The sequence below is a fragment of the Eretmochelys imbricata genome, chromosome 2, assembly GCF_965152235.1.
Source record: "Eretmochelys imbricata isolate rEreImb1 chromosome 2, rEreImb1.hap1, whole genome shotgun sequence".
NCBI classification, from domain to species: Eukaryota; Metazoa; Chordata; order Testudines; family Cheloniidae; genus Eretmochelys; species Eretmochelys imbricata.
Genome location: NC_135573.1, coordinates 268,418,222 through 268,437,022, shown reverse-complemented (window position 1 = coordinate 268,437,022; position 18,801 = coordinate 268,418,222). Strand labels below are relative to the sequence as shown.

Sequence of the window (18,801 nt, the reverse complement as noted above, 5' to 3'; positions counted from 1 at the left end):
TTATCTGAGCTTCTTAACCCTTTACAGGTAAGAGGTTTTTGTGCCTCTGGACAGGAGAGATTTTATAGCACTGTATACAGACAGGTGGTTACCCTTCCCTTTATATTTATGACATACTCATTTGACAGATCAGACATATCTATGAAATGTTAATATTCCAAAAAAATGGATATATGTACTTTTTATTGGGGGGAGGGGGGCAGGTAAATTTACTTTGTCTGAGTACTGAATGAAAGGTAACCAAATATCTAAGTATCTACCTGTCGTCTGTCTACTTTGCTGGCTACGTCATGGTCTGTTAATTTTTCCATAAACACAACCTCCCATATTTTTAGAACCATTCCTCAATGGTTGGGTTATTTTTTTTTCCAATGAGAGGATACCAATAACTGAGCAGCTATTAGCAGATGAGATATTATTAGTTTCCTTCTGTATGACCATTTCTACTAGGAAGCCCCAAGAGGATTACCAGAGGATCATTTGTAAATAAATATCCAACAATTTGTGATATTTGGTTACTGATTACATCCCAATACTCTGATGACTGGACATATCCACCATACATGCATAAAAATCTTTCATCACAATTTCTCCAACATTTATCCCCATTTAGTGTCTCTATATTTTTTAACCTGACTGGTGTGAGGTACCATTGAAACAGTATCTTATTTTTTTCTCTTTTGTTGTGCTACAGACTGCGGTTTCTCATCCTCTTTTCCAGATCAAATCCCATTCCTTTGGGATAATTTGTCTATCCACATTTTTTTCCCTGCGTGTCATGTAGGGACACTTTTTTTTTGGGTCAGGAAAGCTGTCTGCAAAGATTGATAAATTAGTTATTTTTTTGTTTCTTAACTGACCAGATGCTATCGCTTCTATTAAAGTTGGCTTTCTGTAACAGACAGGTTTTCTAGAAAGTTGAGAAACATTAATGCCTGACTTGAAAGTACTGCTACCAGGGGACAGTGGGCCAGTTAAAGTTAGTTTTAATCTCTAAATAAATTAGAACATTTCTTTATTGAATAACCAGCCAACTGTGTGTATTCCATTGCTTTCCCAAACTTTGAAGCCCTCTGGTTCTTGATTTGGGTTCAGATTGGGATTATTTGCATTGGGTATCATTGGTGAGAACTGATCCTATCTCTACTTCTATTCCAGACCCATTGAGTAACCTTTATTAAGGATGCGTGTCCATTTCTGGCAGGTGTGATTTATTTATTAATCCGTGGTATCCTAACGATGTGTACACTGCCACAATTTTCTGGTTCAATAAAGACCCAGTGTTTGGCTAGGTTAAAGGGCCCCCAGTCCACTACTGCTTTGAGCTGGCTGACTTGACAGTACCACAGAATATTTCAAACAGCTAGTCCACTCTGCTTAATAGGTCTGTGTAATGTATTTGGTCTCACTTTTGGTCTTTTCTTATTCCATATAAATTCTAACAACATCCTCTGTGTTCCTGCTTGGATTTTATCTGGAATAATCACAGAAAGATTTTGAAAATAAGAAAAATATCCTTGGCAGAATATTCATTTGGACTGTGGCTATTCTCCCCCGCCAAGAAATTGCATACTCCCCCCACAACTCCAGGTCTTTTTTCATTTGCTGAAGTAGTCGTTAGACATTTAAATCACAGAGCTCTGTTGTTTTTAAAGGATGATACAGTAAATATAAAACACTACAATACTTTCATGACATGTACTATAGATGATGTGAAATAAAATCTCTCCTTTTAAATTGCCTCAGATGGTGTTTGAATTCTTCATGTGCTAACTACTGTTATACTCAGCACCCCAAACTCATTATAACCCTAATATGGTATTGATAGGCGGTCATAGAATTATAGACTATCAGGGTTGGAAGGGACCTCAGGAGGTCATCTAGTCCAACCCCCTGCTCAAAGCAGGACCAACCTCAACTAAGTCATCCCAGCCAGGGCTTTGTCAAGCCTGACCTTAAAAACCTCTAAGGAAGGAGATTCTACCACCTCCCTAGGTAACCCATTCCAGTGTTTCACCACCCTCCTAGTGAAAAAGTTTTTCCTCATATCCAACCTAAACCTCCCACACTGCATCTTGAGACCATTACTCCGTGTTCTGTCAAGGAGTTCTATTATTGGCCCTTAGACACAAAATAGATGCTAAATAAAAGCCTCAGACCAACGGACAGACCTTCCAAGAGAGCACTGTCATTCGACACCTCTCACTGGTTGCATGTTACTTTAATATGAGACAATTAAATTAAATGAGAAGGATTTCATATCATATTAATCTGTCACTAACTGAGTGTTTGTGTGGAATTTCTCAGGTATCGCTTTATGGAACACTGATACCCTTAACAAACAAGTGGGGATGACGATGCAGCACAAGACTGAATTTCAGATCATTGCATCTGACACCATGGAAGATAAGGCCTCTGCTCTCAGTCTCTCAGGATCCCTGAAGGCAAGTTTCCTGGGAGGCCTAGTAGAAGTGAGTGGAGCAGCAGGATTTTTAAATGATACCAAGAAATCCAAAAATCAAGCCCGAGTTACTTTGAAATATTCAGCAACAACCAGGTTTGAGCAGCTGGCTATAAGCCATTCAGAGTGCCAGAATCTCTCTTATCCTGCTGTATATGACCAAAAGAAAGCCACCCATGTGGTCACAGCTGTGCTGTATGGGGCTCAGGCTTTCTTTGTGTTTGATAGGGAAGTTTCTTCATCAGAGAGTATAGAAGAGATACAGGGAAACATGAAACGTATGATAGAAAAATTACCAAAAATTGCAGGAGGAGGAGAGGGGCCCGAGTACAAGAAAGCATCAAATGCTGAAGACTTCAGTTGCACATTCTATGGTGATTTTGCTCTTAAGAACAATCCACTTACTTATCTAGATGCCATGGAAACATACTCCACCCTCCCGAAGCTGCTGGGTGACCATTGGGATATGGCTGTACCAGTGAGAGCCTGGCTGTACCCATTGCAGCTGCTGGATTCCAAAGCTGCTAAGCTGGTGAGTGAGATCAGCAGCGTACTGATTTTTGATACTCAAATAGCCTTGGAGCAACTGACAGAACTGGACATGCGATGCAATGACATGATGAAAAATCCAATTGCCACAACCTTCCCTGAATTCAAAAAGAAAATCCAGCAATTCAGAGATCAGTGTCAGCAACACAGACAGACTTTCCAGAAACAACTAGCAGGAATCTTACCTGCTATCCGTGGCGGTGGAGCAGAGGAAGGAGTCCTGGTGGACATTTTAATAAGCAAAAATCAATCACTATTCAATACACAGAGACTCAATGAATTTCTGGATACAAAGGAGCGAGAGATGAATTTAGTGGATTCCTACCTTACTAGGCTACAGAATGTGGAAGTCATATCCTCTGAGAGTGAACTAGAAAAAATAGTACTCAGCCCTGAGCATGATTCTGTTGTGTCTTTCACACTTACTTCATTACACAACAAAGAACCATATTTATCAGATTTGAACTTCTGGCTTCGAAGAGAGTTTCTGGAGAAAATTCATGATTCAGCCTCAGCCAGTTCTCCCCATGAGAAATCAAACTCCAAACAGTGGTTTGAGGATGAAGAGATAAGAAGAAAAGCACAAAAAATCACAAAGTCCTTCTTAGACTTTACCAACGTCAATAAATCTCATGGAAACACCCAGTTCATTGTGGCCTCTGTTCCAGATGAGGACAATCCAGGAGCTTCAATTTACCTGTATGCAGATGGAGAGCTGGTCAGCACCAACTTTGAGCCCCCATCAAAACCTCTCCCTCCTCTGATTGATGGAATCAGACACAATTGTGCGCAGCTCACATTTAACCCATCAGACTTTGGAAGGGCTGCAATATCTGGCTATCTGGTAGAGTACAGAATTGTAGGGGAGGAGAACTGGACGGCTGTGAATGTAAATAACACACAAGAGCCATTCACAGTAACAGGGCTACGTCCAAACACCGAGTACCAGTTCCGATACACAGCAGTGAGCAAACCAGGGCTCAGCGAAAGCAGTGACATGAGTCATACTGTGAAGACTCTTCCCCCTACCAGCCCTCCTGGAAACCTGGCAATGGCTACGGTAGAAATATTTTCCATCACCCTCACCTGGCAGAGTCCAAGTGTCATTGAAGATGGAGTCAGTATAAGGGAGTATAAGGTAGAATATAAAGAGGAGGCTGGAGGTGAAAGAAATGAGCAGAAAGACAAATGGCTGGAACGGAGGACAGGAGACAGAACTGGATCTTGTAACATTGATGAACTGAAGCCTGAGACGCCCTACAGATTTCGAGTGTCAGCTGTGTGTGCGGACGGGGCTGTAAGTGACGCAAGTGAGGAGAGTTGCATCTCAACCCTAAAGAAAGGTAAACATAAATAAATCTGCCTATTTTCCCCTCAATTAAAGCCCTCTAGTGCCTGGAGCTACTGGATCAGGTAAGAGAATCCTTATCATGGGAATGAATCTAAAATATCCTGAGTGTATAATGCAGAATCAGCTTTGATTCAAATAAGGAATAAAATTACAAATAAATCTTAGCATCCACTTAAACACCCAAGCTGGTTCCTATGCATGGACTAGATGGGTTAGGTCAATGTTTCTCAATGACCAGTCCATGGACCGGTGCCATTCTGTGGCAGCCTCCTTGCTGGTCCCTGAGATTTCCTTGACACAGTTTAGGAAGGCAGCATGCTGGTCCCTGGTATCAAAAAGATTGAGAAACACTGGCTTAGGTGATCGATACCCCAGACCCAGATCACAGAGTGGATCAACATAAGAACGGCCATACTCGGTCAGATCAATGGTACATCTAGCCCAGTATCCTGTCTTAGAATCATAGAATATCAGGGTTGGAAGGGACCTCAGGAGGTCATCTAGTCCAACACCCTGCTCAAAGCAGGAGCAATCGCCAACTAAATCATCCCAGCCAGGGCTTTGTCAAGCCTGACCTTAAAAACTTCTAACGAAGGAGATTCCACCACCTCCCTAGGTAACGCATTCCAGTGTTTCACCACCCTCCTAGTGAAAAAGATTTTCCTAATGTCCATCCTCTTTGGAACCCCCTTTCAGGTAGTTGAAAGTAGCTATCAAATCCCCCCTCATTCTTCTCTTCCGTAGACTAAACAATCCCAGTTCCCTCAGCCTCTTCTCATAAGTCATGTGTTCCAGTCCCCTAAGAATTTTTGTTGCCCTCCGCTGGACTCTTTCCAATTTTTCCACATCCTTCTTGTAGTGTGGGGCCCAAAACTGGACACAGTACTCCAGATGAGGCCTCACCAATGTCGAATAGAGGGGAATGATCACGTCCGTCGATCTGCTGGCAATGCCCCTACTTATACATCCCAAAATGCCGTTGGCCTTCTTGGCAACAAGGGCACACTATTGACTCATATCCAGCTTCTCGTCCACTGTAACCCCTAGGTCCTTTTCTGCAGAACTGCTGCCGAGCCATTCGGTCCCTAGTCTGTAGCGGTGCATGGGATTCTTCCGTCCTAAGTGCAGGACTCTGCACTTGTCCTTGTTGAACCTCATCAGATTTCTTTTGGCCCAATCCTCTAATTTGTCTAGGGCCCTCTGGATCCTATCCCTACCTTCCAGCGTATCTACCTCTCCTCCCAGTTTAGTGTCATCTGCAAACTTGCTGAGGGTGCAATCCACACCATCCTCCAGATCATTTATGAAGATATTGAACAAAACCGGCCCCAGGTTTGACCCTTGGGGCACTCCACTTGATACCAGCTGCCAACTGGACATGGAGCCATTGATCACTACCCGTTGAGCCCGACAATCTAGCCAACTTTCTATCCACCTTATAGTGCATTCATCCAGCCCATACTTCTTTAACTTGCTGGCAAGAACGCTGTGGGAGACAGTGTCAAAAGCTTTGCTAAAGTCAAGGAACAACACGTCTACTGCTTTCCCCTCATCCACAGAGTCAGTTATCTCATCACAGAAGGCAATTAGATTAGTCAGGCATGACTTGCCCTTGGTGAATCCATGCTGACTGTTCCTGATCACTTTCCTCTCCTCTAAGTACTTCAGAATTGATTCCTTGAGGACCTGCTCCATGATTTTTCCAGGAACTGAGGTGAGGCTGACTGGCCTGTAGTTCCCAGGACCCTCCTTCTTCCCTTTTTAAAAGATGGGCACTACATTAGCCTTTTTCCAGTCGTCCAGGACTTCCCCCGATCGCCATGAAATTTTCAAAGATAATGGCCAATGGCTCTGCAATCACATCTGCCAATTCCTTTAGCACTCTCGGATGCAGCGCATCCGGCCCCATGGACTTGTGCTCGTCCAGCTTTTCTAAATAGTCCCGAACCACTTCTTTCTCCACAGAGGGCCGGTCACCTCCTCCCCATGCTGTGCTGCTCAGTGCAGTAGTCTGGGAGCTGACCTTGTTTGTGAAGACAGAGGCAAAAAAGCATTGAGTACTTTAGCTTTTTCCACATCTTCTGTCACTAGGTTGCCTCTCTCATTCAGTAAGGGGCCCACACTTTTCTTGACTTTCTTCTTGTTGCTAACATACCTGAAGAAACCCTTCTTGTTACTCTTAACATCTCTTGCTAGCTGCAACTCCAAGTGTGATTTGGCCTCCCTGATTTCACTCCTGCATGCCTGACCAATATTTTTATACTCTTCCCTGGTCATTTGTCCAATCTTCCACTTCTTGTAAGCTTCTTTTTTGTGTTTAAGATCAGCAAGGATTTCACTGTTAAGCCAAGCTGGTCGCCTGCCATATTTACTATTCTTTCTACACATCGGGATGGTTTGTCCCTGTAACCTCAATAAGGATTCTTTAAAATACAGCCAGCTCTCCTGGACTCCTTTCCCCCTCATGTTATTCTCCCAGGGGATCCTGCCCATCAGTTCCCTGAGGGAGTCAAAGTCTGCTTTTCTGAAGTCCAGGGTCCGTATTCTGCTGCTCTCCTTTCTTCCCTGTGTCAGGATCCTGAACTCAACCATCTCATGGTCACTGCGTCCCAGGTTCCCATCCACTTTTGCTTCCCCTACTAATTCTTCCCGGTTTGTGAGCAGCAGGTCAAGAAGAGCTCTGCCGCTAGTTGGTTCCTCCAGTACTTGCACCAGGAAATTGTCCCCTACACTTTCCAAAAACTTCCTGGATTGTCTGTGCACCGCTGTATTACTCTCCCAGCAGATATCAGGGTGATTGAAGTCTCCCATGCGAACCAGGGCCTGCGATCTAGTAACTTCCATGAGTTGCCGGAAGAAAGCCTCGTCCACCTCATCCCCCTGGTCCGGTGGTCTATAGTAGACTCCCACCACAACATCACCCTTGTTGCTCACACTTTTAAACTTAATCCAGAGACTCTCAGGTTTTTCTGCAGTTTCAGACTTGAGCTCTGAGCAGCCATACTGCTCCCTTACATACAGTGCAACTCCCCCACCTTTTCTGCCCTGCCTGTCCTTCCTGAACAGTTTATATCCATCCATGACAGTACTCCAGTCATGTGAGTTATCCCACCAAGTCTCTGTTATTCCACTCACATCATAATTCCTTGACTGTGCCAGGACTTCCAGTTCTCCCTGCTTGTTTCCCAGCCTTCTTGCATTTGTGTATAGGCACTTGAGATAACTTGCTGTTTGTCCCGCTTTCTCAGTATGAGGCAGGAGCCCTCTCCTCTCGCGCACTCCTGCTCGTGCTTCCTCCCGATATCCCACTTCTTCACTTATCTCAGGGCTTTGGTCTCCTTCCACCGATGAACCTAGTTTAAAGCCCTCCTCATTATGGTTAGCCAGCCTGCTTGCGAAGATGCTCTTCCCTCTCTTCCTTAGGTGGAGCCCGTCTCTGCCTAGCACTCCTCCTTCTTGGAACACCATCCCATGGTCAAAGAATCCAAAGCCTTCTCTCCCACACCACCTGCGTAGCCATTCGTTGACTTCCACGATTTGACGGTCTCTACCCAGGCCTTTTCTTTCCACAGGGAGGATGGATGAGAAGATCACTTGCGCCTCAAACTCCTTTATCCTTCTTCCCAGAGCCACCTAGTCTGCAGTGATCCGCTCAAGGTCATTCTTGGCAGTATCATTGGTGCCCACGTGGAGAAGCAGGAAGGGGTAGCGATCCGAGGGCTTGATGAGTCTCGGCAGTCTCTCCGTCACATCGTGAATCCTAGCTCCTGGCAAGCAGCAGACTTCTTGGTTTTCCCTGTCAGGGCGGCACATAGATGACTCAGTCTCCCTGAGGAGAGAGACCCCGACTACCACCACCCGCCGCCTCCTCTTGGGAGTGGTGGTCGTGGAACCCCCATCCCTAGGACAGTGGATCTCATGTCTTCCAATCGGCAGAGTCTCCTTCTGCTCCCTTCCCTCAGAGGTATCATCTAGTCCACTCTCCGCATTAGTACCTGTGGAGAGAACATGAAAACTGTTACTTATCTGTATCTGTGTTGCTGGTACATGGACACTCCCCTTTCTTCTTCTGGAGGTCACATGCTGCCAAATTTCTTCACCGTCCTCCTGTCCCCGCAGTGCAGCCTGCTCTGAACCTTCAGAACGTTGTGTCTGTAGAAACATATCCTGACGTCTGTCCAGGAAATCTTCAGATTCTCTTATGCAACCTGTTGCTCCAGACCTTGAACCTTCTCTTCCAATATGGAGACCAGCTTGCACTTTGTACAGACAAACATGGCACATCCAGTGCAGGTCGCAACAGCTGAACACTCCCCATCCATATTACCTTCTTTCTACAAGCTTCCTCAGGAGTTGTAGTAACTACTCAGAGAAGCCGGCAAGATGTCAGCCTCAGTGGGCTTTCCCCAGGCAAACTCCCAGGCAAACTCCCTCTGTTAGCCTCTCTGCTGTTCACTGCTCAGCTGGTTCACAGTTGACTGGCTTTTTATAACAGTCGGGCCCACTCAAGGCTCACCTGGAACAATGCATTCCCAATTCACACTTTTCAAACAACCAATCAAGCACACGGTCAAACTGTCCCCACAACAGACACTCAGATACTCACCAACACAGCCTCCCTAATGCAGCCCTTAGCGTACCCTCTCTGGCAGATCCCAGGCAAACTCCCTCTCTGTTGTTCGCCGCTCAGCTGGTTCTATATACTATACATTGAAATGTAAGTACAATATTTATATTCCAATTGATTTATTTTATAATTATATGGTAAAAATGAGAACATAAGCAAATTTTAAAGTAATCATGTGCTGTGAAACTTCTGTATTTTTATTTCTGATTTTGTAAGCAAATAGTTATTAAGTGAGGGGAAACTTGGGGGTAGGCAAAACAAATCAGGCACCTGAAATGAGTACAGTAATCTGGAAAGGTTACAGTGGCCAATACCAGGTGCCCCAGAGGGAATGAACAGGTCAGGGAATCATCAAGTGATCCATCCATAGAATTCTATGATTCATCCACTCCCAGCTTCTGGCAAACAGAGGTTAGGGACACTCAGAGCATGGGGTTGCATCCTTGATCATCTTGGCTAATAACCATTGATGGACCTATCCTCCATGAATTTATCTAATTGTATTTGGAACCCAGTTATAGTTTTGGCAACGATTTCCACAGGTTAACTGTTCATTCTGTGAAGGAGTACTTCCTTTTGTTTGTTTTAAACTGGTTGCCTATCATTTAATCAGGTGATCCCTGGTTCTTGTGTTCTGTGAAGAAGTAAATAACACTTACTTCCTTATTCACTTTCTCCACATCATTCATGATTGTATAGACCTCTATCCTATGCCCCCTTAGCTGTCTTTTTGCAAGCTGAAAAGTCCCAGTCTTTTTAGTCTCTCCTCATACCAAAGCTGTTCCATTCCCCTAATCATTTTTGTTGCCCTTCTCTGTACTTTTTCCTGTCCCAGTTTATCTTTTTTGAAATGGGTGACCAGAACTGTATGCAGTATTCAAGATGTGGGCATGCCATGGATTTACATAGTGTCTCTGTGATATTTACTGTTTTATTATCTATCCCTTTCCTAGTGGTTCCTAACATTGTTAGTTTTTTTGACTGCCGATGCACATTGAGTGGATGTTTTCAGAGAACTATCCACAATGACTGCAAAGTCTCTTTCTTGAGTAACAGTTAATTTAGACCAGTGGCTATCAACCTTTCCTGATTACTGTACTCATTTCAGGTGCCTGATTTGTCTTGCCTACCCCCAACTTTCTCCTCACTTAAAAACTATTTGCTTACAAAATCAGAAATAAAAATACAGACGTGTCACAGCACACAATTACTTTAAAATTTGCTTATGTTCTCATTTTTACCATATAATTATAAAATAAATCAATTGGAATATAAATACTGTACTTACATTTCAATGTATAGTATATAGAATTATAGAATATCAGTGCTGGAAGGGACCTCAGGAGGTCATCTAGTCCAAACCCCCGCTCAAAGCAGGACCAATCCCCAACTAAATAGAGCAGTATAAACAAGATGTATGAAATTTTAGTCTGTACTGACTTTATTACTGCATTTTTTGTAGCCTGTTGGAAAACTAGGCAAATATCAAGATGAGGTTAAGTACCACCTGGAAGATTTCTGTGTACCCCCCCAAAGTAAACATACCCCTAATTGAGAACCACTGATTTACACCACAGCATTTTCTATGTATATTGTTACGAATTACACCTGAGAGGACACGCACACAACTGCTGCGAATTATACCTGGTAGGACACGCACACAAATGCTACTAATTACACCTGGTAGGACACGCACACAAATGCTGCAAATTATACCTGATAGGTCACGCACAGTTCGAATCTAGGCTGAGGCACATAAACAAAGTCCACAACTGCAGAGTTCCCAAAAGACACTAAGTTTATTACGCTTGAGCGTGGTGCCCCCCTGCTAGCCAGGAGGGGACCCTGAATACAGATTATACAAAGGTTATATACTTTTTAGCAAAGCATGTTGCCCTCGTGCATCGGAAACCTTAGCCAATAAACAAACCCTTTTCTTATCTACCACCTATCCCTGCTTGGTGCATTCCTCGTGCTAAACCAGTATGTTAATTACACAGCATGGTCCTAAAGCCATGCATCAGTAACTTTTATTATCAGGATGGGAGGCCTCACATCAAAGGCCAAGAGATAGGGAGTTAGAGACTGACAAAAAACAGATACTGGGAGTCAAGGCAGGCTGGAGACAAGGAGGAGGATTTTCACAGGGATTCAGTATCTAAGGATCACTCCTCCTGGTGTATGATGTGCTTGCTTTTAGACAATGGTGGGCCCCAAACCAAAATGGAGTCACATGTGCTAACTTTTCCTTAACAATATTTGGGATTGTTTTCCAATGTGCATTACTTTGCATTTATCAACACTGAATTTAATCTGCCATTTTGTTGCCCAGTCACTCAGTTTTGTAAGATCTCTTTGTAACTCTTCACAGTCTGCTTTGGACGTAACTGTCTTGAGTAATTTTGTATCATCTGCCGCATTTGCCTACTCACTCTTTACCCCTTTTCCCACAACATTTATGAATATGTTGAACAGCACTGGACCCAGTATAGATCCCTGATGTACCCTGCCATTTACGTCTTTCCATTATGAAAACAGACCATTTATTCCTACCCTCTGTTTCCTGTCTTTTAACCAGTTACTGATCCATGAGAGGACCCTCCCTCTTATCCCATGACTGCGTACTTTGCTTAAGATCCTTTAGTGAGGGACCTTGTCAAAAGCTTTCTGAAAGTCCAAATACACTATATTCACTGGATCACCCTTGTCCACATATTTGTTGACCCTCTAAAAAATTCTAATAGATTGGTGATGCATGATTTCCTTTTACAAAAGTCATGTTGACTCTTCCTCAACAAATTGTATTAGTTTGTATGTCTGATAATTCTATTCTTTACAATTTGCCTGACACTGAAGTTAGCTTACCAGCCTGTAATTGCCAGGTTCGCCTCTGGAGCCATTTTGAAAAATTGCCATTACATTAGCTATGTGCCAGTCATCTAGAAAGGAGGCTGATTTAAGGTTAAATACCACAGTTCTGCAATTTCAAAATCGAGTTCCTTCAGAACTTGTAGATGAATATTATCTGGTCCTGGTGACTTATTACTGTTTAATTTATCATTTTTTTTCAAAAACCTCCTCTATTGACACCTCAGTCTGGGACAGTTCCTCAGACACCTAAAAAGAATGGCTCAGGTCTGAGAATTTCCCTCACATCCTCTGCAGTGAAGACTGATGCAAAGAATTAATTTAGCTTCTCTGCAATGGCCTTGTCTTCCTTAAGTGCTCATTTTGTAAATCGACCAGCCAGTAGCCCCGCTATTTGTTTGGCAGACTTCCTGCTTCTGATATGCTTAAAACTTTTTTTGTTGTTACTTTTTGTTTCTTTACTAGTTGCTTCTCAGATCCGTTAATGTGGAATTCCAAAACTTTCCGGAGGAGCACCCACAACCATCACTCCTGTATATTTTTCTTTCAGCTCCCAATGATCTCCCCACATCTTCCCCACTGATGTTTGTCTAGCTTCAGGGATGAGTCAGGTGGCAGTCCCAGGTATGTGGAGTAGGGCTAGGGGACAAGCCCAGGAAATTCCTTGGCACAACACTCTGTGTTTTTGGGAAATGTTTAGAACACAAAACCAAGCCCTGTTCCAAGAATGCTTTGGCTGAGCCAGTTTTACCTCTCTCCACACCCACCCCCATTGTCCCTGGCACCAAAGCAACTAAATAGAATCTAAGGCAACAGGCTGTGCATACACAGCCGCTAGGAAAGGGTCTGAGTTGAAGTGACATTGAAATGATGTTCAAGAGGAAAAACCTTTCAGGAGACAACAGCATCAGCAGCAATGGGGAGGAGGCTTGAAAGGAGATGAAAACAAGGCCCAGGTTGTGGACTGACAGTAGTAGAATTGCCCACAGGGCTAGGAAATCAGGGAGAAGTGAAATATTGAGCATACAGAAGCTAATATTAAAGAAAATAGTCCATAATCCAAGAGAGCATTTTCCTCCTGAGGCTACTGCTCTCCCTCACTCTGGCTCTGCTTCACAAGGGCAATAATACTCATGAAATCCATTCCTTCTTCAGAGACAGACAGTTCTGTGATATGGGGCCTGACCTTGCCCAAAAGGTGGGGAGACAGGAAAGCTGGCTGCACTGCCCTTTCTCCTTCCAGGGTGTCTACAGCAGCACCATGAATTGATCGAATCTAGGGGTTCTCAAACTTCATTGCACTGTGACTCCTTCTGGCAACAACAAAAATTACTACACACACCAGGGAGGGGGGCCCGAAGCCTGAGCCCACCCCAGCCCCACTGCTCTGGGTGGGGGAGGGGAGCAAATCCTGAGTCCCATCTCACTGGGTGAGGGAGCGGGGGTCTGTAACCTGAGCCCCACCACTGGGGCATGAAGCCCTTGGGATTTGGCTTTGTCCCTGGGTGGTGGGGCTCAGACTTCATCTTTCTCCCTGGGTCTCAGCAAATATCATGCCAGGCTTGGGAACCCTATTAAAATGGAGTTGTGACTCACTTTGGGGTCCCAACCTACAGTTTGAGAACTGCTGATCTAATCCAATATGTCATTATGAAAAATACTAGCTGAGGTCAGAAAGTCTGACCTCCTTTTCCCTCCCCAGGGAAGTTTGGACCTAGGGGCCTTGCCTCTCTGGTGGTGTCTGGGCCCATTTCCCTGCCATTATGTGTGTGTTGGGATATGGGGAGCCTCTACCTCTCTATGAGGGTCTGACTCCTCCTGCTCCCCTCACATGAGCTGGGATCTGTGGTGGGCTTCCCTTCTTGGGTTATCTCCACCATTCACCCTGTCACCCCTTCATGTAGGAGCGAGAATGTGGAGGGACCTTGAATCTCTTGGAGGGTCTGAGTCCTTCTCCCTGCCCCCTACATATGTCTGTCTGTCCCTTTGAAGGGGTCTGAGTCCCTGTGTGTGTCTGGGATCTGGAGGAGCCCATCTCTATTAAGGGGGTCAGAGCCCTTCTCCCCATGTGATCCATGGTCCTGGGGGACCTGGCCCTCTGAAAGTGTGTGAGCCTCTCCCTCTCTCCCCCCCCACCCCATGAGCAGGCATTTGAATAAGTCCTGCCCCTATTGGAGGGGAGCTGAGAACAGGCATGTTTGGTGTATATCACAGCCTCTTAACCCCTGACACTTAAAAAAAACAAAGCAGAACCAGAACAACCCCAACCCAGCAAGCTGGGAAAACTAAAGATCTGGGCACCTCTAAGAGGCAATACTTCCCCTGTAGCAAGCACTGAGTCTGTGTATAGCAAAAGAAAATTTTTATTAAAAAAGGAACTCAGCATTCGCTTGGGAAAACACCACAATCATGATTTAAAAGCATGAAACCCTAAGTGAATACTCACCCCCAGTACGTTGGGCAGTGTCCTTTGCCTCAGTTTCCCACCTTACAGTGTGAAAGTCCAACAAATAACTGTCCCTTTTACATGCCCCTCCCCTTTCCCTCTCCTCCACCCGACTCAAAGTTGGTTGTCCTTGGTCACGAAGGTGCAGAGCTCAGAGGTGCATTTGCCTGGGCCCACCTCCCCTCCCTGAAATGGGAGGTGGGTGTTGACCAATGCCTCCACTGCTGCCACCACTCATCTCTGCTGCTGTTCACGGCTGCTGCTCGTGGCTCACTGCCACTTCTGCGCTGTCGTGTTCTGAGACTCTCCTGCTTAGTCCAGCTCTTAGTGATTTTAGCAGGTGGTGGGGAACCTCTCTGCTACTGGGCTGCTTCACTGTCTTTTACTGCAACACTGTCCCCAGACCAGACCTAAGGCTTAGTCCCTCCACCTGCTCTTCAATGATGTCAGCTCTAGTAACCACTGAACAGAAACAAGTGCTCTCAGGTGAATCCAATCAGCCCTGTCAACACTGCACAGGGGAGGGTCAAATGGTGTCTAGGACTCTTCAGGCAAAACTCACTCCATCAGGTAGGAACACCTCCCCCCCCGCCCTTCATTGGGATTTGGCATCTCTACCCCCTGCTTAGCAAGTGAGCTTCAGTTTAGGTGACCCCCTCTGTCAAGGTTCCTCCCCCACTCTGAATGCTAGGGTACAGATGTGGGGACCTGCATGAAAAACCTCCTAAGCTTATCTTTACCAGCTTAGGTCAAAACTTCCCCAAGGTACAAAATATTCCACCCGTTGTCCTTGGACTGGCCGCTACCACCACCAAACTAATACTGGTTACTGGGGAAAAGCTGTTTGGACGCGTCCTTCCCCCCAAAATACTTCCCAAAACCTGGCACCCCACTTCCTGGACAAGGTTTGGTAAAAAGCCTCACCAATTTGCCTAGGTGACTACAGACCCAGACCCTTGGATCTTAAGAACAAGGAACAATCCTCCCAACACTTGCACCCCCCCTTTCCTGGGAAATGTTGGATAAAAAGCCTCACCAATTTGCATAGGTGACTACAGACCCAAACCCTTGGATCTGAGAACAATGAAAAAACATTCAGTTTTTTACAAGAAGACTTTTAATAAAAAATAGAAGTAAATAGAAATAAAGAAACCCCCCCCTGTAAAATCAGGATGGTAGATATCTTACAGGGTAATTAGATTCAAAAACATAGAGAACCCCTCTAGGCAAAACCTTAAGTTACAAAAAAGATACACAGACAGAAATAGTTATTCTATTCAGCACAATTCTTTTCTCAGCCATTTAAAGAAATCATAATCTAACACATACCTAGCTAGATTACTTACTAAAAGTTCTAAGACTCCATTCCTGGTCTATCCCCAGCCAAGACCCAGCATACAGACAGACACAGACCCTTTGTTTCTCTCCCTCCTCCTAGCTTTTGAAAGTATCTTGTCTCCTCATTGGTCATTTTGGTCAGGTGCCAGCGAGGTTACCTTTAGCTTCTTAACCCTTTACAGGTGAGAGGAGCTTTCCCCTGGCCAGGAGGGATTTCAAAGGGGTTTACCCTTCCCTTTATATTTATGACACCCTCAATCAGGGCATGTTAAGTAGTTGATGCATTACCCTTGCATGCAATGCTAAAGTGAATAGTAACCCAATACCAGCCAAAATTGATCACTGAAGCACTGTAGGTGTGTCTATTAGTGAGACAAGGTGTGGGAGGTGATATCTTTTATTGGACCAATTTCTGTTGGTGACAGATACCAGCTTTTGAGCCACACAGAGCCCTTCTTCAGGTTTGGGAAATGTACTCAGAGTGTCACAGCTGATTCAACAAAAATAACAACATAACCTACTCCAATAAAAGACATTTCCTCATCCACTTTGTGTCTCTGATATCCTGGGACCAACATGGCTACAACAACACTGTGACCATGGGTGTGTCTATGACAGGGGAGAGCTCATTTGAATCACAGAATCATAGAAGATTAGAGTTGGAAGAGACCTCAGGAGGTCATCTAGTCCAATCCCCTGCTCAAAGAAGGACCAACACCAACTAAATCATCCCAGACAGGGCTTTGTCAAGCTGGGCTTTAAAAACCTCTAAGGATGGAGATTCCACCACCTCCCTAGGTAACCCATTCCAGTGCTTCACTACCCTCCTAGTGAAATAGTGTTTCCTAATATCCAACCTAGACCTCCCCCACTGCAACTTGAGACCATTAATCCTTTTTCTGTCATCTACCACCACTGAGAACAGCTGAGCTCCATCCTCTTTGGAACCCCCCTTCAGGTAGTCAAAGGCTGCTATCAAATCCCCCCTCACTCTTCTCTTCTGCAGATTAAATAGCCCCAGTTCCCTCAGCCTCTCCTCGTAAGCCATGTTCCCCAGCCAGCTAATCATTTTTGTTGCCCTCCGCTGGACTCTCTCCGATTTGTCCACATCCCTTCTGTAGTGGGGGAAGCAAAATTGAACACAGTACTCCAGGTATGGCCTCACCAGTGCCAAATAGAGGGGAATAATCACTTCCCTTATCTGCTAGCAATGCTCCTACTAATGCAGCCCAATATGCCATAGACCTTCTTGGCAACAAGGGACATTCTAGACTCATATCCAGCTTCTCATCCACTGTAATCCCCAGGTCCTTTTCTGCAGAATTGCTGCTTAGCCAGTCGGTCCCCAGCCTGTAGCAGTCCATGGGATTCTTCCTTCCTAAGTGCAGGACTCTGCACCTGTCCTTGTTGAACCTCGTCAGATTTCTTTTGGCCCAATCCTCCAATTTGTCTAGGTCACTCTGGACCCTATCCCTATCCTCCAGTGTATCTACCTCTCCCCTCATCTTAGTGTCATCTGCGAACTTACTGAGGTGCAATTCATTCCATCGTCCAGATCATTAATGAAGATGTTGAACAAAATCAGCCCCAGGACCAACCCCTGGGGCACTCCGCTTGATACCAGCTGCCAACTAGACATCAAGCTGTTGATCACTACCCGTTGAGCTTGACAATCTAGGCAGATTTCTATCCACCTTATAGGCCATTTATCCAATCCATACTTTTTTATCTTGATGGCAAGAATACTGTGGGAGATCATATCAAAAGCTTTGCTAAAGTCAAAATATATCACATCCACTGCTTTCCCCATATCCACAGAGCCAATTATCTCATCATAGAAGGCAATCAGATTGGTCAGGCATGACTTGCCCTTGGTGAATCCATGTTGACTGTTCCTGATCACCTTCCTCTCCTCCAAGTGCTTCAAAATGGATTCCTTGAGGAACTGCTCTATGATTTTGTTGGGGACTGAAGTGAGGCTGACCGGTGTGTAGTTCCCTGGGTTCTCCTTCTTCCCTTTTTTAAAAATGGGCACTGTATTTCCCTTTTTCCAATCATCCTGGACCTCCCCCGATCACCATGAATTTTCAAAGATAATGGCCAATGGCTCTGCAATCACATCAGCCAACTCCCTAAACACCCTTGCATTCATTAGATCTGGACCCATGGACTTGTGCATGTCCAGCTTTTCTAAATAGTCCTTAACCTGTTCTTTCACCACTGACGGCTGCTCATCTCATCCCCATATTGTGTTTCCCAGTGCAGCAGTCTGGGAGCTGATTCTGTCTGTGAAGACCGAGGCAAAAAAGGCATTGAGTATTTCATCTTTTTCAACATCATCTGTCAGTATGTCACCTCCCCCATTCAGTGTCTGAGTTAATGATTTCAGATTGTCAAAATAACAGGCTCAGTTAAAAGTATTTAATCTAAGATTATTAATCTGAGATTAGTACACCACTACAGAATACAGAAATAGACACATTACCACCTTTTGTTAGCAGACTGAGTACTGGATATGTGTCTTTCCCGCATCTGGAAGAGACATGCAATTTTCATTCCCCCAACCTAAGTTTTCATATCATTATCATTATATGGAGTTTCAGACAAAGGAAAGTTGCCAAGAATAGTCTCCCAGAAACATATGTTGTGATGTCATTTCTATACAGTCTCACTTTACCTAACTCATGTGAAGGCATGATTATTTACAGGTGAGAGCACTAACAATTCTCCAAACTAATATCTCTTTGAGGTTTGTTCTTACCCCACAATCATTCTTCCATGTTGATTTCCCCCATTGAAAACATCTGGCAAACAAAAATCTCTTATTAGTTCCCCAAGTCTATGTATGCTTATGTCAGCATTTTATATATTGTGACGGGGCAAGGTCAGAGAGCTATAGAAAAGTAGTGGGAGATAGATATATTAGCTCCAGGCTAAACAAATTCCTGGTACCAGGATACGTTAAATGGCAGCTGCTCCAAGTCAATTAAGACACCTGGGGCCAATTAAGAACTTTCCAGAAGGCAGGGAAAATGCTAGTTTGATTGGGACACCTGAAGCCAATCAGGAGCTGGTTAAAAGCCTCCCAGTTAGTCAGGTGGGTGCACATGTCAGGAGCTGTGGGAGGAAGTTGTGCTGTTGGAAAGACTGAGCAGTACACA

The 18,801-nt window shown here is 44.6% G+C and overlaps 1 protein-coding gene across 4 annotated transcripts in view; it reads left to right on the top strand.

Moving 5' to 3' along the window:
* Positions 1–18,801, top strand: part of LOC144260042 (stonustoxin subunit alpha-like) — a 50,690-nt gene that overhangs the window by 12,231 nt on the left and 19,658 nt on the right. For 3 of the 4 annotated variants that reach the window (XM_077808542.1, XM_077808541.1, XM_077808540.1), the window contains exon 3: positions 2,308–4,353. In XM_077808542.1, coding sequence (XP_077664668.1) covers positions 2,308–4,353 — 2,046 coding nt within the window. Of the gene's footprint in view, positions 1–2,307; positions 4,354–12,406; positions 12,481–18,801 lie in introns of all 4 variants that reach the window. The other variant, XM_077808543.1, reaches the window with a different exon arrangement.